This window comes from Pelophylax lessonae, assembly GCF_965119305.1.
Source record: "Pelophylax lessonae genome assembly, chromosome: 1".
Lineage (NCBI taxonomy): Eukaryota > Metazoa > Chordata > Amphibia > Anura > Ranidae > Pelophylax > Pelophylax lessonae.
This window is the reverse complement of record NC_138768.1, coordinates 331,487,163-331,508,980: the sequence shown is the minus strand read 5'-3', so window position 1 is coordinate 331,508,980 and position 21,818 is coordinate 331,487,163. Positions and strand designations below refer to the sequence as shown.

Here is a 21,818-nt window from a genome sequence, read left to right as displayed (position 1 = left end):
TATGGGATTGTATGGTTGGGTTTTCATTACTGTTTTTTTTATTGGTTGAGCCAAATGAACTTGTCTTTTTTTTGTCTTTTTTCAACCTGACTAACTATGTAACTATGTAACTAGCAATAGTATACATTTTATGTGCTTTTATGGATGTTTATGAAGTTTTGTACTTACATAAAATATTTTTGATTTTAATGATTAGTGCCTATAAAGTCCATGTTTTCTCTTATGTACACCTTCATATGCAGCACCAAAGTGATCAGATGTACATGCAATAACTTGTCTATGCGTCATCACTTTTCATTACACATACATCTCAAACATGTTTGCTTTATTAATATATGTATTATGGAAACTAAGATATACCATTAGAATAATTTTGATTTCCTTGTTTAATCGAGACTGTTAAATGTTGCACTAAACAAAAGCGGTGCTCATCCTACCATTTATATATGCATATATGTGTATTCAACAATGTGTTACAGAAAACACCTCACACACAAGCATGTCACGAAAAGGCACCAGATCCAGTTTTATTACATTCAGAAACAAGAGATACTAAATAAAAAAATATATAAAACATATAGAGTACTTTGGAGAATGAAAACACCTGGTAGATATTTACCCAAGGCTCCTGGAGTGTATTTGGGTACTGAGAGGCTGGAGTTCCCCCAAAAGTGTATGGATAATCACAGTTTTGGAGTGAAGTAAGGAGCACAATGTTTTGTTACAGTTTGGGGAGAAGAAAGACTTGAGACTGCATTGGCTGTACACCGCCTTCCTCTGCAGACAGTCACTTTCAGCAGGGCATGTGGTGAGAAGTCCTATTGCAATCCACATGTGCATTGCAGAAAAGGCAGGGGAGTCAGTCCAGGCAGGTCTCTTGATTGTCAGGTGTAAACCCTTGTCTAGTATCATATATTCTGAGCAGCAGAGATTCTTAGTGAATTGATGCAGTCTAACACACAATGCCAGAAATAGTAAGTTCAGACTGATAATAATTTCAGGTACCTCGTTCTGGCATTCATAGTGTCCTTTGCAACCATCTTGCGAAACAGACTATCACCTATTGTACTTATAGTAGGTTTGCCAGGGAATTAAGACACAGACACACACACACACACACACCTGGAGCTTAGATTAATTCTTACATAAGGTGCACAGACATTAGGTCACATGACAGATCAGGGCCACAATTCCCTCTGTTCACAGAGGGAGCTAATACAGCAATAAAGGGCACTGTATGGAGTGGAGGTCAGGAACAGGTCCACAGTACAACGCAAAGACTGAGTTAAAGGGACAACTCACAACTGTCATGACTGTGTCACAAAACACAGACAAATTATAGCACTGACTGAGTAATTATACCCTGGGACACCACTATTACCTGAGGGCAATGGAGACAGGAAATACAATAGTCAGCACTGTCTATGTGCACAGCAATGCGTGTGCCCATGCACACACTTTCAAATATACATATACACAGGTGCACATACATACAGGATCCATTTATTATCTCTCTGCCAATCTGTTCAGTGAGGTCTTGACAGCTTGTCTGAACAGTAGCAGTGGTGTGAATTTTTCATGTTAACGGAAGGGGCTTAAGCATGAGCTTCAGACTCTGGCTTGTAGATTGGTGCTCTCTGCTCTTTGGTTTCTTCACTGACATCATCATCCTTGCTATCTGTCTGAGGATAAACAACCACACAAAGCTTCTGGCCAGCACGTGTCATTGCATCTAGGGAATAAAAAAAAAAAAAAAAGAAAAATGCTTTATTCATTATCCTGACCATTAAACCATACAACAATTCGTAGAAAATTTACATTCCACAACTCTTGCCTTAACAATAATTATCTGTACTTATACAAAGGTATATGGAGGGATTTCTTAATGCTATAGTATGTTATTTTTCTATGTTGTCTCTCTCTCTGGCACAATAAGACCTAGAATTAATAGATCCACCATGTACACCTAAGGGGGCAAAAAGAGGTCTTTGTGTTCTAGATCCCTCAAGTTATTTTTGGTTAATAAAATCACTTCTCTGAGCATTTTCTATAGACTTTGTTTGATTCCCCATATTGTCACTTAAAGCAGAGCTCCACCCACAAGGGGAAGCTCCATTTGTTTGCACCCTCCACTGGCACATTTGGCACTTTTTTTTTGGGGGGGGGGGGTAGGTACCTGGTTTTGACAGGTGCCCGCTCCCACTTTCAGCTCAGATCGCCACAGCAAACTGAGCTGGAAGTTTGGGACACATCACAGGTCCATTCACAAGGCGCAGCGCAACTTGCGCATGCTCAGTCGGAAACAGGCTATGACACTGCAAGTCTTCAATTCCTGTTTCCCTTACTACAGATTCTGGCACCTACACCCGAAGGCAATTGAAGAATCGGCTAGGGTGAGGACATCGTGGGATCTCTTGATAGGTAAGTGTCCTTTTGTTAAAAATTAGCAGCTACAGTATTTTCTGAAGGAGCCTGGAGCTCCTCTTTAATGTTTCCCTCAAATCTCTTTTCAGGCTAAATCGAATCCCATACCAATAAAGACATTGTACCAGCTCTTTGATGATGTGATTGCATTCATTTTCTTTTTTCAGGCTAAGTACATTTTCTGCATGAAGTACCCGTTAAGCTTGCCAGAAATGCAGTGTTCCCAGGGCCGGTGCTAGACTATTTTGCGCCCTAGGCAGGACCAGCTACTTGAACCCCCCCCCCCAAAAAAAACAGTACACATTGCCCCCCTTCCTGCACATAATGCCCCCCTCTTTAACCCTACACTCCCCTCCCTGCAAGCACTGCCCTCCTTTAACCCTACACCCCCCCTTCCTATACACACTGCCCACCTTTAGCCCTACACCCCTTCCTATACACACTGGCCCCCTTTAGCCCTACATCCCCTTCCTACACACACTGCCCCCCTTTAGACCTACACCCCCTTCCTACACACACTGGCCCCCTTTAGCCCTACACCCCCTTCCTACACACACTGCCCCTTTAGCCCTACACCCCCTTCCTGCACACACTGCCCCCTTTAGTTCTACACCCCCCTTCCTATACACACTGCCCTCCTTTAGCCCTACACCCCCTTCCTGCACACACTGCCCCCCTTTAACCCTACACCCCTTCCTGCACACACTGCCTCCCTTTAACCCTACACCCCCCTTCCTATACACACTGCCCTCCTTTAGCCCTACACCTCCTTCCTGCACACACTGCCCCCCTTTAGCCCTACACCCCCTTCCTGCACACACTGCCCCCCTTTAGTCCTACACCCCCCCTTCCTGCACACACGGCCCCCCTTTAGCCCTACAACCCCTTCCTGCACACACTGCCCCCCTTTAGTCCTACATCCCCTTCCTGCACACACTGCCCCCCTTTAGCCCTACACCCACCTTCCTATACACACTGCCCCCCTTTTACCCTACACCCCCCTTACTATACACACTGCCCCTCTTTAGCCCTACACCGCCTACCTATACACACTGCCCCCCTTTTACCCTACACCCCCCTTCCAATACACACTGCCCCCCTTTAACCCTACACCCCCTTCCTGTACACACTGCCCCCCTTTAACCCTACACCTCCTTCCTGTACACACTGCCCCCCTTTAGCCCTACACTCCCCTTTCTATACACACTGCCCCCCTTTAGCCCTACACCCCCCTTCCTATATACACTGCCCCCCTTTAACCCTACACCCCCCTTCCTATACACACTGCCCCCCATTCAACACTACGCCCCCTTCCTGTAAACACAGCCCCCCCCTCTCTATAGGTGGCACCTTCCGGAGATGAGGAGGTGACAGGAGAGTAATGTGGCACTGGCCATGGCTGCGCCCTAGGTGGCAGTGCGCCCTAGGCGGCTGCCTAGTTCGCCTAGTGGTAGCACCGGCCCTGAGTGTTCCTGTTATTTTCTGTGAGTCAAACTGAAGTCTTAAACAATATTATCTTGATTAAAAGATATATTCTATAAACTACTAATCGCCTTGCCTCCCATTTAATGAAGCTAAAGAGAGTAGGAGGTATTTGCAGTTCAAGTCAGAAGAGTAGCCCAGGGTGATAAAAATGCTGGAGCCATTCTAGAATAGAAGTTGTGTTATTCCCAGTATTACCAGGTGTAAAATACAGGAAAAAAAGCCTGATACATCTTCCATCTAAGGACTGATATGCTGCAATATATTTTCAGGTTTCAATCTGAGACTCAAAAACATTATTTAAGAGGACCAATGTCCCTACGTTAAAACGGAGTTCCACCCATTTTTAAAATTTACTAGCATTCACACGCCTATCTGCATTGTATTAACAAACGGCTAATTATAATTTTTTCTTTTCCTAAATACCTTATTATAGATGTCTTAATGCGGCACTTCTGGTCCGGCCGCCTAGGCGATGTCGTTATAAGGCGAGTCCCATGGATTCCTGGGATGTCGGCGTCATCTATCCAAGGAGTCCATGGGAATCGCCTAATACTGAAACCTTGCGTGATTTTGGGGCGAGTTAGGAAGGAAGAAACAGCGGCGCGCAGTAGCATTACTGCGCAGGTGCGAGATTGGGAGGTGCATGCTGGGTAGCCAGCTGCATTCAATCCCCCGAAATAAAGATTAACAGGCCTCAGATGCCCACAACAGCAATGGACCCTGCCAGCTTCCAATATCAGGTTGGTTTTTAATGATTTAAAAAAAAAAAAAATAAGGAACAAATTAGTGAAAGTATCCAAATGTTACAATAGAAGTGGTAACAATAACGGGGGAACATTTATAAAAAATTGAATTGTGGGACTGGAATTATGCTTTAACACTGAATCGCCAATCTTGGACAGAATCACCCACAAGGTGACCTAGGTGGGTGCATACGACCTGATGGGTGTCCAAAGGCCCACAAATAGAAAAGCCTCTAATATTATCTGCTAACTTTTCTATATTTACCAGAAGTAATTTGGATGGCTAAACAACTGTAGCACTTGCAATCACGTGTGCCGGTTTCTGGCCTCAGCGCTCAGCAAGCTTCTGTTTGAGGCTCTGAAAACTGGCCACAGGTTTAGAATGAAGAGAAGAAGTCCAAAATAATCTGGAAAGTGCAATTCCGGGTCAGAGATGTCCGAATACCATCGCTGCAACCAGGTTTGCTGCAGATCTGGGTCTTATCAGGTATCTTTTAGAATAGAGATGCGCTCAGGCGTGTTGGACATCCTAGTCCCAACCGACCTGCTTGATCCTGCCAGGAAATCGACACTGAACATCGCTAATCAACAGGCATTGAGACATTTCATGGTCTGTGCAGCTGCGGACCCGAAAGGTCTCAATGCCTGTGATTAGTTGTGTGCAGTGTCGGCTTCCTAGCAGGATCGGGCTGATGGCTTGGGACTAGGATCCTGAACACGCCTGAGCCCATCTCTATATTAGAACTTTCTTTGTCTTTATATTATCACACAGTAAGAATACCATACCTCGTGTCAGTAATAAATAAAAACATAAAATAAGCCATTTTTCTTCACAAGGCGAGTAGACTGGCAAAGGGTGTGGGGCTCACTATTCCTTTTGAAACTCAATTTAGAAAGTAGTTAGGCCCATGTCTCATCTGCAATTGTGTCCCTGGCAACAACTTGCCAGTGACAGGATCGCTAAACAAAGGCGTTTTTATGGAGTAATGCCCATGCTGGGCAGGACAGCCAAGTGTTATACTTGGAGATTATTTTTTAGCATTTTTCAGTGAAAATACAGATTTCATAACTCCTGCGCTTATATTGTGCAACATACAGAATGAGAACTTTTAAATATTCAGGTATGCTGCTTTTATTAAATGTTTAGCTTTGGGGATTTTAAACAAACTTTCAACTTCATAATGCAGATTTTAATATGTGTTTGAAAAATGTAAAAAAAAAAAAAAAAAAACCCCAGCAAAAAAGATAAAGGTTGGGGGCCCAGGCTGTGACTCATTGATGGTTTCAAATCCAATGAGCAGCAGTGCAGCCCCAACTCACCACTTTTCTCTACAGTCACTGGTTTTTGCCATTGCCTCACACAGAAAAGACAAAGCAGTGAAAATAGAGAACAGTGTGGATATGGCGATCAGCACATCATCACCTTCACACCGCTGTCCTCTACTGTCACCACTTTAGCCTGTCAGAGTAAATAGGTGAAAAGGTGAGTATAAGGGAGGGTACAGAATGTAGAGCTTACTATATATTTGAGTATGTAGGGTTATAAGGAAGCAGGCAGAGTTTAAACCTATAATAATAAAAGGGAATAATTTTACTGTCCATTAGAGAAAAAAGTAGTGATACTAAAGATTTCTTTAGGGTGAAAACATTTGTGGGATATTTTTCTTATAATATTTTATTATGCGTTAACAGGGTATGTATATGGAAGGTGGCTTGCGATAAGTGGGGGCCCAAACCTAATAGCTAGCCTAGGACCTTATTCCAGCTCTGTTCCAACCTGACAAGCCCCAGATAGAAATTCATGGTAAAAAGTAAGGTGAACCTAGAGGAAACCTTATACAACTCAGACCAGGACGATCATTATAGATGATGGATAACAAGTTTCAGAGGCAAGATTGCAGTGCAAGGGTAGCTAATAGTTTTTAGGCATTATGCTAGGATCAAACATTAGGCGGTTAAGGAGTAGGGTTAGGTGATATGTGACAGATTAAGTGTTAGGGTTAGGTTAACTGATAATTGTGAATTTTAACAATAAGATTTTAAGTTTTTAGGGTTTGGGCTATGGTAGGTCAGTTAAAACCAATTAGGCACATTTTTGTATACATTTCATTTTTTTGCTTGTTTTCAACACTAATCCATCACTGACAATCAAATCAATAGCATTTAAAGTGGTTGTAAAGGCTGAAGGTTTTTTTCCTTTGTGTATGCATTCTATGAATTAGTGTAAAAAACTTTATCTGTGCATCTCCTCCTCCCCCCTTATCTGAGCCCGATCTTGATCCACGGATGTTCCCAAGAGCAGCGGCCCTCTCAGCTCTCTACTCCTCAGACACAAATACTAAAACCAACCCTACTAAGAAAGACATGAATCATACCCAAAATGGGTAAAAGTATGCTGGTGTATGAACAGGAGGAGGATCAAACTGAAAATGACAACTCACCAACAAATTTATTGAAGCACTGGGGCTTGTTTTGCCAATGGACCCCCAAGAAGTAGACAGGGACACCAGTAAGCATGATGGCCAAACCAATGCCACAGACAACAGGCTCAGACCACAAGCTGAATACAAGCAGGAAGGCCCAGAACAGGAGGTAGATTACTGGGAAAATTAGGTTAACCTGTTGAAATAAGAGAATAATTATAATACACAAAGTTAATGAAAAAGAGGACGTTTCTTCTTTTACGCATCTCTTATAAATGAATCATTATACAAATTATCACAGAAGTTCTTTATGGTTTGCAAGACTCTAGTGTTCACCTTATTTCCTGTCAATTCTCACAACCTTCCCTATCCAATATCTGTACATCTATGTTTTTTTCAACCAAAAGAAGAAAAGAAAAGTGTACTTGATGAACTATGTGTTATTTGCTTACAGTTGATAATGGGAAACAGGGATGGAGGAAGGGATAGAATTCTTAACCATGTGTATGCTTTAGGCCAGCATTTCTTAACCCATACTTCCACTTGCTCTCTATTCCTTTCTGTACTCTTGCTGGCAAAACAGAAAGCTTGAGCTGACTGCCTGAACTGTGTCTTCGGTTGCAAAGGACTTTCAGGCAAAAGTACAAAGAGGAGAAGAGTGGGGGGGGGGGGGGGTCGAGTGTTTGGGGGGGGGGAGGGGGCTGAAGGCTGAGCTCTCTGCCTTTTCTGTACCCTCCTGTAGCACAGCAGCTATGGGTTAACAGATCCTCTCTGCTGCTGTCACTACAATAGGGACAGAATTTGTGCTAGGAGGGGGAATTTGGAAGGGTTGTGCTAGGAGGACAGATTTGTGGGTTTGTGCTAGGAGGGTGATTTGGTTGGGGGGTTGTGCTAGGAGGGGGATTTGAGGGGTTTGTGCTAGAAGGGGGGATTTGAGGGGTTTGTGCTAGGAGGGTAAATTGGTTGCGGGTTGTGCTAGGAGGAGGGATTTGGGGGGTTGTGCTAAGAGGGGTGATTTGGAATGGTTTGTGGTAGGAGGGGGGATTAGGGAGATTTGTGCTAAGAGGGGGGGAGTTGGGTATTACAATCTACAGACCATTGAACTATGCCCTACAGAGTACATTTTAGGGCTTGTTCTCACCAGGTGCAATGCACTAACGAGTGGGAAATTGTGTGTTTTCCCATACTGCCCAAAAATGGGCTGCATTTTGTAGACACACATGAGTGCCATTAATCATACCCCCCCCCCCCCCCCCCGCATCTAGCACATGTGCATATGTATGTTTGAGCCTGCTGCAACGCATGGTATCGTAGTTCCATGTATTTTAGTGCTGCACAATTTAAAAATCATGCCTAGAACCCTTTTGCATGTTTCACACACATAGAGCAGTTTATTGAAAGAATGCAACATGTGAGAACGTGCAAAGAAGCACCTCCTGTTGTGAATGAGCCCTCAGACTGATGTGCCCCCAGAAATGTGCATGATTCTAAATGGTGTCTTGACTAATAAAAGGTTGAAAAACACTGCTCTAGGTTAGGGATAACTTTCTCTCGATCAGGAAGTAGAACAACAAGGGAGTGAGGGGTAGTTAAGTACAATATGTGCATCTAGAAACAGCAATGGTCAAATTAACCTGTTCCTTTTTCCTGAATTGGTCAAACACATGTTACCTTTAAAATGTATATTTTTTGCCTTTTAGGTATTCCACTTTTATTATATCCCACCCACCTTGATTGGTCGAGGAATGTCTGGCTGCTTCCATCTTAAGACAATCTGACCAGCCACGGTAACCCCATAAAATAGGTAATTGATGAAACCAACGTAATTTATCAGAGTATACATGTCACTGGTTACCAGCATCAGCAGTGTAGAGAGGCACTGTGGGAGAAAATAAGTATTAGTACAGGTGGTTATTAAATCTCGGTCTATGATCTGTACAGCATTAAACACACAAGAAAAGCAAAAGCAGAGGTGTGGAGGCTGACTGGAAGGGCAGATGTTATGCAAACAACAGTAGTGCCGAAAAGTCCAAGAAATTACCGTAAAAAGCAGCGCTGGGATTGGAGTGCACCGTTTGATGTGGATCATGGCCAAAACACTTGGAAGATGACCTTCTCTTGCACCCGCAAAAAACAGTCTATGAAAAGAGTAAGCTTGCTTCAGGTAATTTAAGTATAAGATTTCAACATGTTTAAACTTATATCATTTATACTTATATCATCAAAGTACTATGAATAAAAAAACAAGTCATAGTTACGTGACCTATACATGGCTTTATGTGTGTCCTTTACATAACACACGGGGCATTACTAGTGCAATATTAAAAATTGGTAAAAATGTGATATTCCTTTGTCAGCATGTGATGTTTATGATTACTGCCTGGATTTTCCTGGTGACACACTGTCTAAAATATGCTTTCCTTCTTTCAGGAATCAGCTTATAGTGGAATGCCATTTAATATCTTTTTTTGTAATTTATTACCAAATAAGAAAGAGTCAAAGCTTCAGTCGGGATTTAAATACTCTCTTTTCCCTCTTTGCAGAGATTTACCCTCACTTCTTTTTCCAAAGAAGGATGTCATCAAGACAAGAGGTTTGAAGGAATCTAGAAACACATATAGTAATAAAAACATTTTTTTTTTTTTTTTATTGAGAACAGTTTATCACCCCTCTTCATTTTATATTGTTATCTGCATTCCAGCTTGGAAATGTTTTTCCCTTGTTACCTGCATCTACAACAGCCATTGGGAAAAGAAGGGGTAATCTCTGCAATTAGGGACACAGACAGCCCAAAAAAAATGGCTAGTTTCTACTTTAACAAGTCTTCAGGAAATAGTGACTGGGCTGTTGTCTATTTGCTGCTGACATCCAGGGCCCTCTTTAATGGGTGGCAAAAGGGGCAGCTGCCCAGGGCCAAATCCTTGTCATGGGGCCCAAAGCAGCAGCCCCTTCTGCCTGCAAATAGCATAAAGCCGGGATTGCAGCGTTGGGTTCACTAGTGTTGTTGCGGTTCCCAGACCCTCACTCTCCAACTTCGGCCGGCAGTTCTGTGGCTTCTCTGTGGCCGTGGCGGGAGTACAGCTCTGCTTCCCGCGAACCTCTCTCTTCACCTCCAGCAGCTTACGATGTACTATACAGTAGGGAGGAGCGTCTGTGCCGGGCAGCCCCGGCTTCAGTACACAAGCCAAGTAAGTGTACTGAATATGCTCCTGAGTCCCTACTCCGCTGCCAGAGGTGAAGAGAGAGGTTTCGGGTATCAGTATTATCAACACTAATGACCCAGCTACACAAGTTTCTGTGTGGGCTCTGCCCCCTGTGTGCTCCCGCTGTCACCAAGGAAATCACAGTCTAAGGAATGGAACAGTATGTTTCTGTTGGGTTTAAACAGGTTGCAAAGATTGGGAGGGATTCATAAGATGATGCAAGATACAGAGGGGTGAGGGTGCTGGGGATGCAGGAGGAGGGGGGGGGGGGGCGGGGGGTTCAGAGATGTACAGAGGGTGGGGGGGGGGGGTCAGGGGCATACTAGAGATATGGGGAGCAGGGGTTCTGGAGGTACAGATATGTGCAGAGGGTATGGAGAGGTGCAGAGGGTATGGAGGAATGCAGAGGATATGGAGAGGTGCAGAGGATATGGAGGGGTACAGAGGATATGGGGGGCTGCAGAGGGAATAGAGAGGTGCAGAGGATATGGAGGGGTGCAGAGGGTATGGAGGGATGCAGAAGGTATAGAGGGGGTGCAGAGGGTATGGAGAGGTGCAGAGGGTATGGAGGAGTGCAGAGGGTATTGAGGGGTGCAGAGGGTATGGAGGGATACAGAGGGTATGGAGGGGTGCAGAGGGTATGGAGGGGTGCAGAGGGTATGGAGAGGTCCAAAGGGTATGCAGGGGTGCAGAGGGTATGGAGGGGTGCAGAAGATATAGAGGAGTGCAGAGGATATGGAGGGGTTCAGAGGGTATGGAAAGGTGCAGAGGGTATGGAGGGCTGCAGAGGGTATGGAGAGGTGCAGAGAACATGGAGAGGTGCAGAAGATATGGAGGGGTACAGAGGGGATGGAGGGGTACAGATGGTATGGAGAGGTGAGTTTACATTGGGGGGGGGGGGGGGGGGGAGGTGGAGAAAATGTTTGTCCAGGGTCCAATCAATCTTAAAGATGGCCCTGCTGATATCTAAGTGTCATTAAAGTGTTACTAAACCCAGGACCCTGCATTCACTATATCTGGTCACCAACAGTGCACAGAACATGGAAATGCAATTATTTTAGTAAATATAAACTACTAAATACCTTTTCTCATCAGCAGTATATAGCAGTCTTGTGACTTCTATCAGTGTCTGGTTAAAGCTTGTAGGAGGAGTTTTCATTCTACTCTGACTGTCTTATGAGGCTGCAGGACCCCTGACCATCTGTCTGGACAGTGCTGATTGGCCCTGTGCTGGTCAATACACACCAAACTGAGCATGTGCAGAGTGACTCCAAAGGTTCTGTACTATCAGGAGATGAATTGGGGACAGTGGAAGAAGGGGAGGATCAGAGAAGACAGGATCAAACAGCCTTTTTACATAGTGCGGAGGAATAACCCCTTAGGTTCCACAGTGAGTATAACAAGCATGCTTTACTGCATATACAGACTGATTTTACTGTTGTGGGTTTAGTTACACTTTAAGGTCATTAGGTCTATATTTACAGTACCCTTGCTTCATTTGCAAGCTGTCATTCCTGAACCTTACACGTTACCCTCAATGTGTGAAATTCAGCACGGTATAGAATGCCTAGGAAATCTGTAGAATGCTGAAAATGGGACGTCAAAGTGTGAAACACTTAATATTTCACATATTGCCTGGGCATTCTAAGCAATGGCAAAAGGCAAACCAACAACGTAGAAAATACTAGCCTTTCATGTTGCAACAAGTAGGTCAATACTGGTCTTTTTTCTGCAAGAAAGTCCTGTACTTCATTTTGTATTTCTTCTTTTATTTTTTATATACACTTATTTTTTTAATAAAGGCCTTTTCACGACTCTTTTTTCATACTTTGCACTTAGCCTTCTGTATAATGCCCAGGTATTATTTACACTGCTTAGGGAAATCATAAAGCATATTGAAATAAGAGTCAATTCATGCTTTGCCTAAAAATGTCACACATTCTATATAATTGCTTAGGCATTCTATACAATGCCTGCATTTCACACATTGCTGGTAACATACAGTATATAATAATGAACAGGAGAAATGTAATGATAATTGTCCTATGTCACATTTTTCTTCAGAAAGTGTACCAAAGTAGAATGGATACGGTTTGGTTAATGTAAGTAACTTTGCATTGTTACCCCATACAATTCACTTAGGCAAAATGATACTTCTAGATAGTAATGTATAATTTATGATCACATGTAAATGAAAAAGACATCAGAGATCATAGGGTCCCATGATCTTAGGCTGTGAGCATTTATATGTCCATGTGTCTGCTCTGCTACTTGTAATAGCCCCTCATCCATCCATCCATCCATCCAGACTTATAACACCTACGGTCTTTACCTGGAAGAGGTAAACAAAGATCCATTGACTCCTCCAAATGTGGACAAAGCTACCGATATTGGCATGATCCAGGCCATTACACCTAACAACTTCTCCCCAAATGTCTGAAAAATATAAATACATATTTAATGGTGTCTTTAAAATGCATAAATATACATAAAAACAAAGTACATGTGTTGTGCGAATAAGATACTTTTAACTAGAAGGATGGAGTAAACTGTGAGATTGTGTTAAAAATACTATCAACATGTGATATTACCTTTCCATACTAGAAAATTGGAGTGATTTACAGATACTCACCACTGCTACTGCATTGGAAGCCAGTAGCTCCTGTGGGGACATGGCTGTTACATAGGCAATGTTTGCAAAAACGTATACAAAGGTGACAAGTGGGATAGATATGAAGATGGCACGTGGAAGGTTCCTGTTAAAAGATACAATAATTAACTGAGTTTTGCCACTAGAGGGAGATATGAACACATATATGGATGGTAAAGCAAGTGGGGAGAAACTAGTGATAATATATATTACACGTTTTGTTACTTAAAAATATGAAAGGATGTGCATTTGAATCCATTCAAAATGAGGGCATGGTTATGATATGATATTTTTGTGTCCTTAGTCTTTGTTAAAACAGAAAACTCGGACAGAAATATGTTGTGAGTTTAACCATTCCATAAAAATCATCAGCGGAGCAGCAACACTCAACCAGTACAGCCTCCATCCCAAAACTTAAAGTGAATCTGTGGACAGGCCAGCAGTTAATCCTCGAAAATTCACAGCAGAAGCACTAAAGTCATCTTCTATGGCACCCCAACCCGTTCCCCCTTCCAGCAGTGACTCAGGAACCTTCCAGTCTTTAACACAGAGCAGTTAGCATTGCAGTGGGGAACATGAGGAGTGCAGCTCCTAAAATGAATGACTTGAGGGACTTTAGTGTTTCTACTGTGAACCTCCTGGATGAATTACTCCAAAGTGCCTGCACCTACAAATGTCATTGACAGGTTTTGTTAAAGCCCCTTTCTGCTTGTTAAGAACATATAAATGCTTTTCACTAAAACTGATTTTACTGTTGGTGAAATATCAGTAAACCTTTTCTCCTTTTGACTCCAATGCATTTTAATGAAAATGTTCTGAGCAAAATTTCTCATCCCTACAAAGATGGGTGAAACTGAGATATCTCCTTAGTGGAGATGGGCGAATTGTTCCATCTGAGCAAAAGTTTGGCCCAAACATCGCCTGTTCAGCGAACACCCAAATTTCCAGGTCGTTCGGCAAGATGTTCACTGGCCGAGCGACCCACAATGTACTGCCTCCTATACAGTGTATTCTAAGTGTATATAAAGCTTTGCCCAATCAGGGCACAGTGAATAGCTGGTTGTTAAGGAAAGTCGGCCGTGGCGTACTTAACAACGGACGAGTCATCAGCTGTCAACGGGCTTCCCCGCTGACAGATGAATGAAGAAAAACAAAACCTTGCCGGCAAAAGAAAAATGTTAAAAAAAATGGCATGGGCCCCCCCCCCCCCCCCCCCCAATCCATACCTGGCCCTTTGGGTCTGGTATGGATTTAAGGGGAAACCCCTTCCCTTGCCAAAATTTAAAAACGCGTGGGGGTCCTCCCCAAAATCCATACAAACCCTTGGGTCTGGTATGGATTTTGAGGGGAACTATATTTAAAGGAATTTTTCATTTTTATTGTTTCACTTTAGGCATTATTAAAATCACTGCTCGTGTAAAAATGATCTTTTTAAAAAAAAAGTTTGCATTGACACATGTCCCCCAGGGCAATACCCGGGCCCCATATCCTTTTTATGGCTAATAACTTGCATAAAAGATTTCAAAATGGGGACTTTGATTTTTCAAATTCGGGTAGAATTCAATGGGATTCGGGTCCCATAGACTTCAATGGGATTTGGGTCCCATAGACTTCAATGGGATTTGGGTCCCATAGACTTCAATGGGATTCAGGTCCGAGCTTTTGCGATGTTCGAGAGTTCTGGTGCGAACCGAACAGAGTTCAGCCCATCTCTTCTCCCTAGGTAAAATATTGGGGAAATGCATTGGAATCAATTGGAAGCAATATTTTCCCTCTCATTCCCAGTCCACAGCATTTCCACAAGTTCACTATAAACATGAAAACAGTAGCTAATACTAGTAAACAGGGAGTTATTAATGAAGGATAATGAGAGCTTCAGTGTGGCAAAACTCTATAGTCACAAAGATTTCCCAGCATGCTGGAAAACCCTGCAACAGTTTAAAGAATAGCTCTGATGTAATGTAAAGAATATTTTTTAATAAAGAGCTAGCTGTTGACGTGAATAAATAAAACTTATTAATGTCTGTATGACATTTTCTTTTAGTGGAAGAAAAGGATATCAAGGGGTTAATTCACTAAACTATTTTAACCGTGTTTATTACTTAATCACATGATCATTCATTAGATTCCCAAACATGAATATTCCATATGGATCGATATTTATGGAACTATTGAAAGACGCTATTCCCCACAAGTCTTTATTTTATTTGAATCAGTTTTTTTTTTTTTTTTTATCTTCTCCTCATATGGCTCCTTTTTTCTTTTTTTTTTGAATAGACATCTCATAGAACTGCACAGTTTACCCCAGCCTGGCAGTATTTTGGCTGTTCAAGTCCAAATGGTAAATTTAGTGTTTTCAACTAAACAGTGTATAGTAAAAATACCAAAATACTGCAAAATGCATTCAGCAAACTTAGCTGATCCTTGCAATAAATCTTTAGTGGTTAAAAAAAGAATCTTCAATTTTAGCTATCAGAAACTAATATATGACAATGAAATTACCTTATACATTATTTTTATGAATTGACAACCAAGAAAATGATGTGTCCCTTTTTCGCTCTGTATTTTATATCTTATAGTATAGCTTATACTTTTTCAGTCCCTCAAATAATACTACTTACAATAGTAAATGTTTGAATAATACTTTGCACATACATGGGGAAAACCAGCAGCAAGCTGGGTTTTGTGTCAACCACTTTAATGGCAAGTGTAAACTTGGATTTGGCCCAACTCGTGACCCTTTAACACCAGTTTGGGGCACTCTGTTTTTAACCATGCGACTGTCATTTCAAATTTCATTGGACTTAACTGAAAATAACTGCCACATTTTTAACCACTTAAGCCCCGGAAGATTTTACCCCCTTCCTGACCAGGGGGTATTTTGCGATTCGGCACTGCGTGACTTTAACGGACAATTGCGCGGTCGTGCGACGCTGTACCTAAACGAATTTGACGTCCTTTTTTTACGACAAACAGAGCTTTCTTTTGGTGGTATTTGATCACCTGTGCGATTTTTTGATCATGCGCTATAAACAAAAAAAAAGAGCATCAATTTTGCAAAAATAACAATATTTTTCACATATTATTTTATATGAAATTCCCCCCCAAAAATGTAAAAATCTAAATTTTTTAACATTTTCGGCCAACTTGTTTTATGCTACATATGTTTGGTAAAAAAAAAAAAAAAAAAAAAAAAAAAAAAAAAAAAAAAAAAAAAAAAAAAAATCGCAAAAAGCGTATTTTGATTGGTTTGCGCAAAAGTTATCGCGTTTACTAACAAAGGGAAAGATTTTTGTCATTTTTGTTGTTTTTTTTCTAACGCGTAATGGCGGCGATCTGCGATTTTTTTTGCGGGACTGCGACATTGGGGCGGACAGATCGGACCCTTGACTGACATATTTGACACTTTTGGGGTTACCAGTGACATTACTGCAGTAATCAGTGCTATACATATGCACTGTTACTGTAAAATGACACTGGTAGTGAAGGGGTTACATTTATTTGAGAGGGAGGGGCTGTGTGTGTCCCTAGGGGTGTGATTCTGTGATTGGCTGTGGCTTGAGGTGTAGGAACAATGATCAAAGGTCCTACATAGTAGAACCGTATGATCACTGTTCCTACACAGGGGAGAATGACAGGCGGCTTGTTTACACTAGCCGCCTGCCTTTCTCCCGCTGTCACGGACGATCGTGAGTGAGCGGCTGACATCGGGTCCGCCGCTCACACGCACGGGGAGGGGGGGTCCGTGACCGCACGGGAGCGCGCCTCCGGCGGCGCACGCTCGCTCCCCAGAGCCTCACAGGCTAGTGATGTACCGGTACGTCACTTTGCCTGTGAGGGGCTGACCGCCGCCGTATATGTACTTGTGGCGGTCGGCAAGTGGTTAAAAAAGTATAAATATGCTGGTTTGTAAGCTTTGTGAATTGAGTCAACATACAGGTAAAATATACAGAGATCTATCTGGTTACAACTCGCCTTAGCTACATAAAAAATAATCAGTATATGTATGGATTAACCACTTGCTGACCATATAACAAGGCTGCTAGTATGTGATCCTGCATTTCCGGGTCCGCAGGCACCTGCCGATCCTTCAGTACAGAGAGAGAACAGCGATCTCCCTATGTAAACAAGGCAGATCGCCGTTCTGTCAATACAGAAGACGTGGATCCTGTGTCTCTGCAAAGCACAAGTCTAGCACAAGCATCTCCCCCACAATAGGAAAACACCAGCTAGGCACGCAGTTAACCCTTTGATCGCCCTAGATGTTAACTCCTTCCCAGCCAGTGTCATTAGTACAGGGACGGTGAATATTTTTTTTAGAACTGATCACTGTATTAGTGTCACTGGTCCCAAAAAAGTGTCAGTTAGTGTCCAATTGGTCTGCCGCAATATTGGAGTCTCATTATAAGTCGCTGATCGCCGCCATTACTAGTAAAAAAAAAAGTAAATAAAAATATTCCATAGTTTGCAGACGCTATAACTTTTGTGCAAACCAAATAATATAAGCTTATTGGGATTTTTTTTTTTACCAAAAATATGTAGTAGAATACATATTGGGTTAAAATGATGAAGAAATTTGATTTTTCAATTTTTTTTCATTGGATGTGTTATAGCAGAAAGTCAGTCTTTTTTTGTTTATAGCGCAAAAAATAAAAATCAAAGAGGTGATCAAATACTCAGTGCCATCTCAAGAGCATTAAAGGGCCCTGGGCAATGCAGTGCACTGGGGCCCTCCCTACACAATCACCCACGAGAATAAAAATGTATAGATAAGGCTGTATTTATTGGTACAGCAGTGCCAGGCTAATGACAGCTTCCAAGTACGACAGCTGGGTCCGGTGAACACACACACAGACAGGAGTCAGACTCGACTGTCCTGTGTGTGCCTGTTCCCGTGGAGGCGGACAGGCATTCCTGCAGTTGTGGGCTCCCCCTCCATGGCCCAAGTGGCCTGACAGCAGCGCAGTAGCGTTCGCCACCTGCTAAGTTCGGCGACGGGAAGCACACGGGAATCAGGACTAATGCTTGGCTGGGTTGCTGGGCAAGTGGGGCCCCCGGGCAACTTCCCAGCTTGCCCATTCGGTAAGATGACCCTGCAAATTCCACCAAAAGAAAGCTCTATTTGTGGGGAAAAAAGGACATGACCATGCACTTGTCAGTTAAAGTAACACAGTGCCGTATTGCAAAAAATGGCCTGGCCATGAAGGGGAGTAAAGCTTCCGGAGGTCAAGTGGTTAAAGTCTGTTCCTACAAACAGCTGTGGCCATTGTTAACATGCAGATGCAAAGCGATTATATGCTTAAGGGTAGCAGTTGGTATTCTTAAAGGATAACTAATACAAAAGGCATTGTTTAGACACAGTGAAAACACATGTCACTCAGTCTCAGATATCAGCTTTCGTGAAGTTAGCTATAAAAGGCAAAGATCACTCACCAACAACAGCGGGCAGAGGGAGATCTTCCCACACTCGCTCATACTGAATGCTACTAAGACTTTATGCACCTTTTATACCCGACCCATACGCCTTAGAGCTATTGGGGAGATGTCTCACCAAAAACAGTGGTCAGTGAGAGATTGTCCCACACTCGCTCTTACGGAATGATACTGACATTCACTGCACTTCATTTATCCTGAGCCTACTTACATTAGCTATAGAGGGTTGGACCTCACACCAGCAACAGTGGGCAGCAAATATCTTCCCATTCTTCATCATACTGAATGCCACTGAGACTCTCTATATTTGTTGTATCCCTGACCCACAGACATTAGCTATAGAGGGGTGGATCTCTCATCAAGAAGGGTAGGCAGTGAGAAATCTTCTTCTACTTCAACATTCCACCACTGACACCCATTACCAATAGAATGTGTATTCCTAAGCAATGAAAGTTTCCTTCTTGTTTCTTTTGAGTCAAGAGAATCAAACACAGACTTTTCAAAATGTCAGAAAATCTCTACATACAATATCAAACACTACTGACATTCAAAAGGAGCACAGGGTATTGTTCTCCTCCATGGCCAAGCTGTCAAAGAGGAAGTTGGATTCTGCCACATTGCTTGTATTTATGAAACTGGATATGGCCATCATAGGCTTGGCCAAAAAAAATTGCAATTTTGGAAGCTTTCCCTCAACTTTTAAAATGAAATGAAAAACAGTCACTTAAAATTGAACAGTCTACAGCAGTGATGACGAACCTTGGCACCCCAGATGTTTTGGAACTACATTTCCCATGATGCTCATGCACTCTGCAGTGTAGTTGAGCATCATGGGAAATGTAGTTCCAAAACATTTGGGGTGCCCAGGTTAGCCATCACTGGTCTACAGCAATCAGTCACACACTGTTTCAATATTTTCCTAGTTTCAAATAAGCAACTGATTGACACTGCAGCAAAAAACTGTTGAGATCAGATTGAATAGTGATTTGGATGGATATTCACCTCATTTGACTTCACCAAACTGATAAACAATGGAAACTGTGGAAGGATTCCAAAACTGCCAAATGGCCGCCATTGGCTGAACGATAAAATAAGTAATGTGTATATGGTCAACCTTGGCAACCAAGTTTTTTCACTGAAAGCTGACGGAAAGCTTTCCAAGATATCCAAGTGTATTGACTAAAATACTAAAAGCTGATATTTGATTGTCTGATGGAGGTAAAACATATTGCTGTCTACAGTATAAAAAAGTAAGGATTTTATTTTAACTTTAGGTAAATATAAATAAGTACTAGAAAGTTTTCCATTACAATGGTCCTCAACAAAAGGGTGTCCTTTCCATAAGTTCTATTGCACTGTGTTTTGTACAAAAGAATACATTTTTAATTCCTGCCAAATTCTCATTTCTATTATAAAATATCCTATGAGAGTAGGTGGGCCATTTGCTCTGGTGAGTTGCCACCCCCCTATGTTTATCACAACGGTGGAGGTTTAGTTATTTGGTGACCCCGACACACAGTGGTGACTCCTACTTGGTGTAGTGGACTGTTGCTGGATTTTGAAATCCTTTTAACCCTTTTATATCCAAGGATGGACGTTTATATGTAAAAGCAGTCATATATTTATTGTTTATGGATATATGAACGTTCAAAGGACTCTTTTCTGCTTTTTTGATGCATGATTTATGTACTACCCGCGCCACTTATGCTAATTTCATGATCCTTAGTGATGATTGATTTGAGTATATTTATACACAGTTTTTTCTCTCAAGTAGCAGCGGTAGTGTCTGTCCAAAGACGCATCTGATTATTCCACTTGTGCGCAGGGGATATATTATATCATTTGTAGAGGGCGTGTTTGGTGATATTGTATATCATTTTTATAAAATAGCATCTGAATTAAGTTCTGCGATTTTAAAGGGCATCAGAGCGGGTGTTTCAACCCACCAATGAAATAAGAATGTTGTCAGCTAATAAATTGTATATATGAAGACTTTCACTGGAGTCTTTGTCATAATAATAATATACAGTATGTATGCATGCTTATAGCAATTTTATTCTGTTTTCAGAGTTATATCAACTCTGAAAAATATTATGTTGGTCGTTTGATAACACATGCACTACAATTACGTTTTATTTCTGTTTGGAATATCCCTGAAATCATCAGCCACCTGGTATCCCTAATCATACATACTTGTAGGGATCCACTAGCTCTTCTGTGACATAGTTCAGAAAGTTCCAGCCACCATAAGCGAATGATCCCTGCAGAAACGCTAAGGCAATGAGACCAATATCTGGCTCCTGGAAATTTTCAAAGGCATTCTTAGGCTCCAGCCAGAAATACTCCCCTGGGAGAGAATAGGCAACATTATGATTAGAATATGAACATCTAAACAAAAACAATATATCATTATATAAAGCTACTCTTCCACTTAAATGACTATGTAGTACTTGTCTTAAGAAATATGAGAATTTGACAAGTTGCCTGGAAGTCAAATTTACCTTCTGGCTTCAATGCTTTCTAAATCATTGACCCAAAACATGTTATGTATTCAGGCTTGATTTGAATGTGACTTTACTTGCTTGTTCCAGATAATCGACTCAAAGAATTGAAGCCAGAGTTAGCCATAACCAGCATTTTTCAAAGAAGGTCAGCATTAGAATGCCCATGTTGCTCTCAGTGCAGGCTACCTTTAGGCAGCTTACACATGATACTCCTGTTAGAGCATCTACGTTTTCTGGCGTAATTGTAATGCGTGCATTTTCGCGCACATTTTCGCGCTTATGCGCTCGCGCAGATGCGCGTAATTGCACGTAAATTTATTCTAGCGTTCTTGATATTCAATTGGCATTTTGGGTCATTTGAGCGCATTCGCGCGTATTTGCGCGCATCAGGCGCAAATTACTGACCAAAAATGCAGATTTTTCTATTTTGTTCTTAGAAAAAAACGCGGCGCTCATTTACGCAGCTGTGTGCATAGCAAGCTGTACTGAGCATTTTTAAGCTGCAGTGTGCAAGAGGCCTTAGACCTAATGCTTAGAATTTCAGAGCCATTAGGAATAATTTTTGAAAGAACAGGCCTTAGGCCTCTTTCACACGGAGCGGACCGTATTGCGATCCGCTCCGGCACTTTTTTTTTTTTTTTTTTTACGGACACGGATGACACTTGTGTCATCCGGTCCGTATGTCCGCATATCATCCCATCCGTTTGGCGATGATATACGGACATAATGTATGTGTATGGGATTGCGGATGTCAGCGGATGACACCGCTGACATCCAATTTTGCGTCCTTTCCATTTTTTAAACGGAAGAAAAAATAGGGTTCTGTTCCATTTCAAAAAACGGAACAGAACTGAAAGGATGCAAATCGGATGTCAGCGGATGGTCATCCGCTGACATCCGCAATCCCATTGACATGCATTATGTCCGTATATCACCCGCAAACTGATGGGGTG

General features: G+C 42.1%; 1 protein-coding gene across 1 annotated transcript in view; it reads right to left on the bottom strand.

Annotated features, from left to right (window-relative positions):
* Positions 1 to 502: 502 nt before the first annotated feature.
* Positions 503 to 21,818, bottom strand: part of SLC7A8 (solute carrier family 7 member 8) — a 70,165-nt gene continuing 48,849 nt past the window's right edge. Inside the window, exons 6-12 of the mRNA XM_082252788.1 lie at positions 20,555 to 20,708; positions 12,911 to 13,034; positions 12,611 to 12,714; positions 9,117 to 9,213; positions 8,805 to 8,954; positions 7,094 to 7,271; positions 503 to 1,732 (exon numbers count right to left, since the gene is read on the bottom strand). Coding sequence (XP_082108914.1) covers positions 1,596 to 1,732; positions 7,094 to 7,271; positions 8,805 to 8,954; positions 9,117 to 9,213; positions 12,611 to 12,714; positions 12,911 to 13,034; positions 20,555 to 20,708 — 944 coding nt within the window. The 3' untranslated portion in view covers positions 503 to 1,595. The remainder of the gene's footprint in view (positions 1,733 to 7,093; positions 7,272 to 8,804; positions 8,955 to 9,116; positions 9,214 to 12,610; positions 12,715 to 12,910; positions 13,035 to 20,554; positions 20,709 to 21,818) is intronic.